The 11,359-nt window shown below is 42.1% G+C and overlaps 1 protein-coding gene across 2 annotated transcripts; it reads left to right on the plus strand.

Annotated features, from left to right (window-relative positions):
• Positions 1-482: 482 nt before the first annotated feature.
• On the plus strand, positions 483-11,197 carry actr2b (actin related protein 2b). Of its 2 annotated transcripts, XM_035531287.1 has the most exons (10): positions 483-610; positions 2,335-2,445; positions 2,897-2,911; positions 4,779-4,994; positions 6,614-6,686; positions 7,043-7,179; positions 7,430-7,579; positions 8,543-8,688; positions 9,163-9,295; positions 9,964-11,197. In XM_035531287.1, the coding sequence occupies exons 1-10, from the start codon at positions 563-565 to the stop codon at positions 10,132-10,134; spliced, it is 1,200 nt and encodes a 399-aa protein (XP_035387180.1). In that variant the 5' UTR covers positions 483-562; the 3' UTR covers positions 10,135-11,197. The 2 variants fall into 2 exon arrangements, with proteins under 2 accessions (XP_035387180.1, XP_035387181.1); XM_035531288.1 differs by lacking the exon at positions 2,897-2,911.
• The last annotated feature ends 162 nt before the right edge of the window (positions 11,198-11,359 follow it).

Below are 11,359 nucleotides of genomic sequence, written 5' to 3' on the forward strand. Positions count from 1 at the left end.
AAATTCCTATTATGAAATTCTCATTTTAAAAATGAAAAGATGTAGCAATTAATTTAAGAATGATATTGCTTAATTAAATAAAACAATATAAATGTGTTTTAGAATAATTGATGACTTATTTATTATTTTATTTTTGTTAACCTGTTCATTTTTGTTAACGTGTGAACCCAATGCATACTTAAAAAGCTTTTATTAAGGCAAAAGGTACATGCAGACCCAGAACAGTTAATGTAGTAAATATAGATTTTAGGTAGTAAATGTATATTAGGGGCAGCATGCAGAGATTACTCGTTTCTTTAACGGAAACGTAGTAAGCTTATGATGTACAATCAGTCTACAAAATGCATTGGGTGTCTTGAATAAAAAACACTCACACAATTTATTTGAAGTTGCACTATTTATAAGACACTGCGCATTTCACAAGTCGTGTTGTTTTATTTATTTTCTATGCAGCTCACAAATATATCCCTTCATGTTTTGCAACAGGAAGTAAACCCCGCTGCCCAGGCTGGGTTCTTTTTGGTGAAGTTGATCAGGGTCTTTCGATTCCTGGATTTTGAAAATGGACAGCCAAGGAAGGAAAGTGGTGGTTTGTGATAACGGGACTGGGGTAGGTCTGCAAACGTCAAATCTCATACTGATTTTTAATCCTTGGGAATTTTTAATAATGCTTTCTTGACAGTAAGTTATGTAGCCTGCTAGTTCGTTTGCTGTCAAGGCACGGGATATTCAACTAAGCTTGTTTAGCTACCTGAGTGGTTCGGTAGAGGAGTGTGAAAGCTGTGCTAAAATGATTGTATCTTTAGAAATCACCAGAGACACGAATTAAAAGTGTATCTAATATGTAGTGTACTTATAAATCTTTGCCAATGCCAGTTCAAATGTCGACCCAGCTTTGCAGTGTTCGCTCATTAACCTAGCTAGTTAGCGTTAGCTATCTCTAGCTAGTAAGCTGATAAATAACTTACTCCACGGCTATAGCTAGCTCTATTTATGAGTGGGTGCTGTTGGTCAAGACCGAAACAGAGATTGGTAGCTAAGCAGTTTCCTCAAAAATTGTTTTGTTAATTAACTGGACAAGATGTCAAGCCAGAACTGAGGGCTCCTATAGAGGTCTGACAGGTACTGAGGGAGGTAGTTGGCTAACGAACTAACCTAGCTCGGATATCTAGCTATATAACGGTAAGCTAATAGGACTAATTCGGGTACTCTTTTAGCTAGTTACAGCTATAAATATTGATCTGTGGTGGTTATGTACGGATTTGTTCTGTTATAACGGGCCAGTTAGCTAACTACGTCTTCTTCTACTGCTAAACAGGACAACAGCCTACAACCAGGCCATTGCACTTAAATGACAGCATATGTGTGAGCTTGTCGGTGCCGCTACTTCCCTAGCAAGCTACCCCCGGCTAACTGTTAGCCAGATTACTTCGAGTAGTCAAAAACGGAGTCATTTACCTAAACTAGTTAGCTAGCTAGGGGTGTCCGTTCAGTGTAATTCAGAACTTTTTCGGACGTCTTCCGGTCTAATTGATCATTCGCTGTTTTGTAGCCGGAATTGAGATTCTGCATTTAAAGGACCTGATTATACAGGTTACGTTGCAATGACTGAAACAAGCTTTTTATTTTCGGTGATCGCAAAACCAGTACGGATGAAATCAGATGGCTGCAATGCAGTTAGCAGTTCGTCCCAGTATTTTGTTTTTGTAAATTACGGCGTTCTTAAGAGGATGTGCAGCAGTGGAACCAGTACAGTTATCAGCTGGTGAATCAGGAGGAAGTAAGCCCGGCCTTGTAAGCCACAGCCTAGAGGTAGAGAAACGATTAGAAATGTATGCACTAATTTAAATGACCATGTGAGGTATCGTATATTTCTTGTGGGTGTAGCGATCATAAAGAAACATATATGTACACACAGGTTTATTTATGAGTGCTTGCACTGCTTAGCATGCTGCTAAGGCAGTACAGTTGCAGTGCGAAAAGCTTAAGTATGAACTGATTTTACTGTGTAGGCTATATATAGTTCATCACTGCTGAGCGACACATTCTAAACCCCCTATTTATTGTCTTATTTATTTATTGAGATTATACTGCTGAATGTGATTTTATGCTTGACATTTGTGTGAAACAGCAAACTCATGATTCTTACGCAGTTTTACAAAATAATCATCTTTCTGCTGCAGTAGCATGATTAGTAAGGAGACGCAGTTAAACATTTAGACATGTTTACTTAGTATAACCACACAGTTTCCTTCAGACATGATGTTGATCTCCCCCCCGCCCCAATCATGTTTCCCATCTCCCACTGGTTGTCTGCCTTCTTGTTTTGTCTAGTTTGTAAAGTGTGGCTATGCAGGTTCCAACTTTCCGGAGCATATCTTTCCTGCACTGGTGGGCAGGCCCATCATTCGCTCCACTGCTAAAGTTGGCAACATCGAGATTAAGGTAAGCTCCAGATGTCTCACAACACAGAAAATATTCAACCCCCACTGTCATAATCTGATTAATTTTTTCCAGTGCATCATGGCTATCAAGGAATGATTTTTTTAACGAAGCTCTATGAAGTGACACATTTAGTTATTAGAGCATAAGGTCACATGATATGGAATTAATTTTATTTTCAGTAAGACAAACATAAGTAGGTTGTCTGAGTTACTTTTCTTTTTTTTTTTCTTTTTTTTTACATTTGGGGCTATAATGAGTATATGTTTCCTTCAGAGACTTGTTTGGGTGGTTCAGTGTAGCCAATAGCTTTGTGCTATTGTAGGCTAATGTTTCAGGATCAGATGTTAATGCTGAAGATCAGATTAGTTCTTCTACACACACTCCTTTCTCCGTCTCATACGCTGACCTTCTTCCTCACCCTTCCTTCCCTCTTCTTCACATGTTGAGGTAGAATAACAAAAAGATGGTAAGTGCAGACCGATGCGTGCGTTTGCACCAATCGCCTGACGAGAAGTGTTGTGTTAGATGCGGAATACCTCAACAATACAACTCTGTGCCTTGGTGTTTTTCTTCAAATAACTTAACTTTACTTCTTGTCTCTTGTTGTAGTTTCTCACCCATGTCATATTTGACTTGGTTTTTCTTTCTTTTCCTCTGGTTTTGGATTGGTGACAAAAGTCACTAACATTTAGTTTTCGTCATCCGTGTCTCATTTAAACATCCTTCCTCTTCTTATTACAGTATTTTCTTTCTGCTTATTAACAAAAGGAAACAAGAAATAGAAGTTGCAGTTTCAAAGCTGCAGAAGAGCAAAACTCTTTCACAGAACATGGCTGTGCTCCAAATGCAGTTCCTCTTCTGCTTTTAAATGGGCTTAGTAGAAGTAGACCTCAAAATAGTTTTTTTTGTTTGTTTGTTTGTTTTTTTAAAACCAAACATCTGTGGGGTTTCTTATCTCACGTCTGCTGTTGGGTGGGCAATCAGTGACATCCAGCTACCATTTTATTGGAAACACCTCAGATCAAGGCTTGACTAGTGTGCTGTGCTTCAAGCAATTCATGTTCAGAATAGCTGTCAAAGGATCTTATACAGTGCCATGTGCAACAGTTAACTGGTTCTATATTATATTTTAGGTTTGTTATGATGTAATCCCGCAGTATGGGTTTTAAATAACTTTGCTATAGGGCTTCTCATTCAGTGAAGAGGAAGTTGGTGCAGCTAAGATAGGACTATGCAGTACTCAGGAAGCTAGTCCGACAAATGAATTTTAAGCAGGGTGTTATTGAAAACACATGGTGCTGCCAGACGGCTGCTCCTTTAATGCCAAAGCACACACAGTGCTTGTGCTCAGTGATTTAAAAATTTTTTTTTTAAATGGGTGTATTAGTGTATGGACTTCATGGATCTGTTGGTACAATCTGTAAAGTATAGTGTATCATACGTTACATAGGTGTGCCTCAGCTGAGCAAAGTGTTTAAAATGGGTTGTAATAGAATTCACAGCAGGGCAGCAAATTATATCTGTTAGTCATTATCGCAGTGTTGACTCTTGCAGTACTGATAGTGCAGAAAGCTGTGATATGCAAATGAGCTCCTTAACAAATTGCATTTTGTAGTGTGCTGCAAGTAACCTTACCAATCCCAGATGTTCCAGTTTGGGAGGAGGGGGTTGTTTTGAAAAATCACGGCATTCATGTGTTTATACAGATGTAAATAACTGATCAGAATCATTCAGCCCTTTTTTGTCACATGAATGTTCAGTATTGTGTATTTTAATATATTGCTACGCACATTGCAGTTGTTATTTATATATATATAAAATAATGTAATAACTATTTTTAGTTCATATTGTGCATTCCTAATTTACAATTAGCTGGTGTTTCTGCATAACCTAGAGAATTGTTTTTTTAGGCTGTGCATGTGAAAAGGTTGTGTGAAAATGACTAACAAAGTAATAGTGCATGGGAAATTGGTCTTCTGTGCATGCCGCGCTTGCTAATGACAATAAGGGGCTCTGAGGGGTGTCTCATATCAGCCGCCGCATGTGATGCACTTGTGCTTACCATGGGCCTCAGTGGAGCCTCTCTGAGCTCCTCCCTGGAGGAGACAGGCAGGTTTATGTGCAAACCCAAGCACTGTGTGCATCTTTTATGGACACACAGCATATGCTCTCCACAATGGCAGCTGTGCCATCACGTGAACATCTTATAAGTGTGGGATCAAGTTGGTGCTCCTTGACTTCAGTGCTATTCTTTTTTTGGGCATTTTTGCATAAAGGTTTAAGCACTCTTGTTATGAACAGCATTTAATACCTTGTCACCCATAACCTTTTAGGACCTGATGGTGGGCGACGAGGCGAGTGAGCTCCGCTCCATGCTGGAGGTGAACTACCCCATGGAGAACGGCATCGTGCGCAACTGGGATGACATGAAGCACCTGTGGGACTACACGTTTGGCCCAGAAAAGCTCAACATCGACTCGCGCAACTGCAAGATCCTCCTCACGGAGCCACCCATGAACCCCACCAAGAACCGCGAGAAGATCATCGAGGTGAGCTCCTCAGGCTCTTGTCATGCGATTCGTGCCATGTCCTGGTCAGAACGTGTGGAATGTAGGGTGCGAGAAAGGAAATTGTAGGGCGTAATAGTGATAAGCTTCAGTAGTCTTTAACAGCATGGATGACACAGCTGCAGGGTGCTAAAGCAAGCATTTAGTACATTTGCTCTAGACATTTGAGCAGGGATTACTTGCATGAATGAGAAATGTTAAAATGTTTATTTGAATTATACTTAGGCACAGTTTTGTGTGCTTTGCAGACAGTGAGGCTGGTGACTCTTTAGTATATAACTGACAGTGTCCTAGAGTGGCAGGTCACTTCTGAATCCGAGAGGGATGCAGATTTCCTCCTAATTATTCTGGGAGCATAAAGATTTGTCACATGACAAGTTAGTCAACATTTTCTACTGCCTGCTAGTTATAAGTTTTAGTGCATGGAATTACACAACACAAATAATTTGACAGATCACATATAATTTCATTGGATTTCTTCTGATGACTTACTGTGCTGACCTGAAAAGTTTGTCACTGATTGTCACAACTGAACCAACCATTCATCATATTGTAAAGCATGTTGTAAAATGCCACAAACATCAGTGAGGATACATGGACCGAGTTCCTCTTATCATTTGCTGCTTTGATGCAAACAAAGTTGTAAAGCTATATAAAATCCTCCAAATGCCTGTGTTGAGCAGTGTTTTAATTGTGCTCCCAAATTCAGTCCCATATCTTTTGAGTGGAATTCGTAGAGACTACAGTATTTGTATTAATATTTCGCTCTCACCAGTTTTTACTTTTTCTCTCTTTCCACATCAACTCAACTTCATGTGAGTTCCAAAGTAATCACAAAGCTGTGTCTTAAGGCCATGGCTCAAATAAAACATAGTCAGCTAAAACCTACTGAGAAACTCATAGCACATGCTATGGAAACAGCAGTGATGAAAGTAGTAAGTGGTCTGATCTTATTATGCTTATGTTTCCATTCTTGTACTTCCGGATTTAACATTTAACTGACAGCACAGTTCCCATTATACTTTTGAATAGTCTGAAAAGAAAAAAAAACACGTTAGTGTGGTAACTGCCCTAAATTGGTTTGATACATATTAGATAAGAGCACAAAGCCTAACCTAATGTTGCAGTAGTTCACACTAAAAAATGCCACTGTAAGATCACCTAGACTATTCTAATGTGGTGTTCATCAGATTGCTTGAAAATATACAGATTACAGACCACCAGGTAGAGAAGTACAATGGAGACTGACAATCATATATTAGCTTAACTGTATTGGCTACTTTTAAAAACACAAAAAAACCTTATTTTAACTTTCTTTATTGGTCTTCTATAACACTACCATAATGTATGTCAGTGTGTCAAACAAACTCAGCTCCAAATCAGATCCTAAGATTTTGTGGGCATAGTAAGCATTGCAACAGTTTAGTATGTGAACCAAAAATTTGGAACCCACGACCCCTCAATATTTGCTAATGAGAAGTGATTTCGGACTAAATGGATTAAAGTAATGGATTAAAACGTCTTGTTTTTTAACTTTAGCTTTTGTCTATCACTGTTTGTCTATTTGTTTATTTATTCATTTATATTTTGTTTTCTTGCAGGTGATGTTTGAGACATACCAGTTCTCTGGGGTCTATATTGCTATTCAGGCTGTGCTCACATTGTATGCACAAGGTATGTTTCTGGAACTTCACCAGTTAAAAATAAAGTCTTTGGGAAACAAACATTTGCTTTACAGTTTATAAACCATTATTTTGGATAACTTTCTGTGTCACCTAGCATGTTGTTTCTTAGTCTTGGTCCTGGGGTACCCCCCAGGTCCTGCTACCCTGCACATTTGCAGGTTCTGTCCCCTACAGCACACCTGGAGCAACTCATCAGCCAATTACTGAGCCCTTCATGAGTTTAAAATTGATGTTAATGCAAAAACGGATGAGGACTGAGGAAACACTGATCTAACATATATATACTACACAAAATGCATACATGTACACAAACGTAAGCCCCATTGTGTGTTGTGCGACTGCCAGGCCTCTTGACTGGAGTGGTGGTGGATTCAGGTGATGGCGTCACCCATATTTGTCCTGTATATGAGGGCTTCTCTCTCCCTCATCTGACGCGCAGGCTGGACATTGCAGGAAGGGACATCACTCGATATCTTATAAAGGTACTCCCATGTGATCTGATCTCCTCAGACTGTCCACTTCTTTGCCTGTTTGTGCTGTACCTTGTACAGTAAAGCCGTACTGTGAACTAGCCTGGTTGTATGGGAATCACATTATAAGCTGTCTGGTAGTTCCGTTAGAATGTTCCATGCATCGAGAGCCATTCGTTTTTGCCACCTCACCAGTGTTGAGATGTGAGCTGGCGGTTTATGGTGCCCTGTCTTGTGTCCATCCGAACCCCCCCCCCCCCAGCTGTTGCTGCTACGAGGCTATGCCTTCAACCACTCGGCGGACTTCGAGACCGTGCGCATGATGAAGGAGAAGCTGTGCTACGTGGGCTACAACATCGAGCAGGAGCAGAAGCTCGCGCTGGAGACCACTGTGCTGGTGGAGTCCTACACGGTGCGTGCTTGCGGCCTGCGTTGCCAAACGTCCTCCTCGAACGCGTGGGGGTGGGGGGGGCGGTGTGAGCTTGCCTTCCTGGCATGTTTGGAGGCTCCAATACCTCTGATGGTTCACGTGAATGTCTCAAGTTTGGGGGAATTGCGTCGTGGGAATGGATAGCGTGCAGCCTCACAGGCTGCCCAGTGGATCGACTTTGTTACCTCAGTCATGCCGTCCCTGTACTGGACATCGCTGTGGTGGAATTCCCCAGTCTGCAGGCTTGCGTGCGGTCTCCACTACAGTACTCTGATTGGCTCCTGTCCTGGAGGAACACGCGACACGTGCTCAGTGGGGCAGCATTGGGGATAGGGGTGGGTTTCTCTAATGGGTAGGAGGTTGCTCACCAACAGTTCCTTGTGTTCCCTGTGACTGTTCAAGTTTGACGGTATAATTTTCCAGGGGAGATTTTGAGCTTCTTTCCAGCACACTTTCCATACGAGGGCAATGGGGGGGGGGATTTTAACAGTGAAACAAGGAGAGCAGTGTGGTGTTGGAGCCGCCTAACTAGCATGTAACATCATTTCCTGTGCGGCCGGACTCCTTCCCCAGCTGGGAGGCTGGGTGTTTCCTCCACTGGACTCCCCTCAATGGACTCTTTATGCGCCCATGCTCTCCTCCGCCATCATCTCCTTACTCTTCACAGGCGGACGGTGGCGTACTGCCCAGACCCACCACTTAGTCCCACCTGACCAGTCAGGACAGACCCTTTCATTACGGATGCACGTCTGACGCTCTGTGCTCAGTGGAAAGGGTGGAGCCACATGAGCAGAGGTGCACATGAGAAAGAAAGGTGCAATATTTTGTGATGGGAATTTCAGAAGTTAAGACTAGTCTGGTTCATTAGTTCAGTAGAGGCATTAAAGACTTGATCCTTTCTTAATTTCTCTCTCTGTCTGTTTCTCTGGCTGTCTGTCACTTTAGCTCCCTGATGGTAGAGTGATCAAAGTGGGAGGAGAGCGGTTCGAGGCGCCGGAGGCTCTGTTCCAGCCCCACCTGATTAACGTGGAGGGGGTGGGAGTGGCTGAGCTGCTCTTTAACACCATTCAGGCCGCGGACATCGACACCAGGTGACAGCGGACTGCACTCATCCTCCACACAGCGTTTCTTCTGACCTCCTGAAGGCTGCTGGTGCACTTCTGAGTTAGTCAGCCAAGTGTAAAACACTCCATACCTGCAGCAGTGTGATGGGTTTGTTTTTTTTCCCTCCTGGCTCCATCACAGACGGATGGTTGTGTAAAGGCCAGCTTGGGTGGCATTTCCACACTCTTTGTTGTATCATGTTAAGTGGGTGTTTTAGTATCACTTTGCTTAATACAGATCTGTAAATTTCCTCTGTTTTGGTTTCAGAGTAGTTAGAAAAACGGCAACAAAATACGGTTCACGATCAGACACCGTTATGTTATGTAATAACATCATGCAATAAGGGCAGTGGGCTCTGTGCTCTCCAAATATAGAGCTTTACCCCTGTGACAGGAGTGATCTCATTCTTTTCATCTCTTTCCTTTCTTCTTTCATCCTCTGCCTCTCCTTCTCTGCCTCAGGGCTGAGTTCTATAAACACATTGTCCTCTCTGGAGGTTCCACCATGTATCCTGGCCTGCCCTCTCGGTTGGAGAGAGAACTGAAGCAGCTCTATCTAGAGCGGGTGCTTAAAGGCGATGTCGACAAGCTCTCGGTGAGTACGCTCAATCCATATGCACACTTTCGAAATGGGACTAACGCGAAACTGTCACCTCTTCAACAGGAACAGATTTGTTATTCTATACTTCTCTTTGGTGTTTTCTCACCTGCAACCATTTGCATCGTGTCCGGTGGTGTCACTCCTGTATCTGTATTGTATTTTTGGCTGGAAGATCTGGTGAAGTAGCTCTTGTTGTCCAGCAGGTGGACTCCGAGCTGCCTTTTTGCATTGAGCCTGGTAGACTGTGGCCAGGCTGGCCATTGAAGTAGCCCCGCTTATACAGATTCTACCTACCTGGGCTCTGTTTCCTTAAGGACCTGGCTATTGGTCTGGAAAAGCGTTTTGGGCTGGCTTAGACCAGCCTACGTAGAATGTTTGTTTATTTTTGGTTGATCAGTTACAGATAGGTCACCCGATACAGTTGAGCAGCATACCTGTCTGTGCATCTCGCAGCCGTGTTCAAGGCACACCAAAAGTTCCTCAACTGTTCATGCAGTTTCCTTGAGTTCATTTTACACCACTCATAGGCTTTTGTAATTCACCACAGATGCTACACATACTGACTTGCCTTTCAGATATTGCTGCTTAATTCACAACAGCAGAAATTATTTGTATAGCAACCCCCCCACCCACCGTGGCTTACCTGTTTCACACCTCCGCAGAAATTCAAGATCCGCATCGAGGACCCTCCGCGGCGCAAACACATGGTGTTCCTAGGCGGGGCCGTACTCGCTGACATCATGAAAGACAAAGACAACTTCTGGCTGACGAGGGAGGAGTATCAGGAGAAGGGTGTCCGGGTGCTCGAGAAGCTGGGCGTTACAGTCCGATAAGCTCCGTTACAGCCTCCGGAACCCTCTGCATCCTCACCACTATGTCGTACGAAGGACATCCAGAGTCTCGGTCCATCTCTGTAATCATTATCCCTCCTCACGTCCTGCATTCTGCTTCTCGTGCCACTGAGTCAGGTGATCAATTTCAGAAGGAGATAGGTAGAGGAGTGGAAGGGGGGGGGGGGTTTATTGGGAGTTTTCTGATAATGGAACGTTGCTGCCAGAGATGTCACCAGCAGTCATTTCAGATTGTCAGTCAGGGTTTGCCTTCCTCAAAGGAAACAAAAAAGTTAGCACTGTTCCCCATAGAATAGTTATTGGCATGACAACTTGTATGCATTATAATATAAACTGAGTTGCAAATGTTTCTTATGACATCTCTGAAAGCATCATGATGGCAGGCTAATGGGGAACGACTCAAATGCTTTACTTTGTGTAATATGCGTTATAGCAAAGACAAAGTCATCTGAAACTCAGCAACTAAAGCGACGGTTATTTGTTTTCTCTGCTATGTTTATATTGGTCTCTGGATGAAGGGATGCTGCTTACATGATGAGCAATTCTCCAGTCCTTCATTTCTCTCACTCTCCTGCTTCTCTCCTAGTCCATGTGTCACGTGCTTGTCTTTAAGTTCTTGTGCTCAGGGTTCTTGTGTGTTTGGGCTAGTTGGTTTTGTATTTTTCTATATTTTATCTTAAAATGGTATTCTGGTCACTTTTTTTTTTCCCCCTGGACTTCAGCATCAACTTAACGATCCCTTTAAAATGGATATTAGCCAGTCCTTTCCAACTTCAATTTATTCCAAATAAACAGAAAATAGGTGAGGGATTTTATCTTGCTTTTGTTTGTAATATTTTGTTTAATCGTTTCACTTTTTGTTTGAGTTCCCCCATTACTTTTCTCCTTTCCATTGCATTATTAAAACTGTCTGACATTGAATACAGGCATTTGTTATGTAAAGGTCATTCCCTTTTGTTTCAAGACAAAACAATGATAATAATATAAAGGACTCTGTAACTGAGATTAATGTGGAAATCCAGTGCAAATAGATTGGTAACATGCAGACATGGGCAGGTGGTTTTATATTTTTTTATATATATATATATATATATATATATATATATATATATATATATATATATATATATATATAATAAAATTACACACACCCTCCCTCACCTGTCTGAGTCTCAGGGCCTCATGTAAACAGGAGGCACCTCAAACT

The sequence above is a fragment of the Electrophorus electricus genome, chromosome 11, assembly GCF_013358815.1.
Source record: "Electrophorus electricus isolate fEleEle1 chromosome 11, fEleEle1.pri, whole genome shotgun sequence".
NCBI classification, from domain to species: Eukaryota; Metazoa; Chordata; class Actinopteri; order Gymnotiformes; family Gymnotidae; genus Electrophorus; species Electrophorus electricus.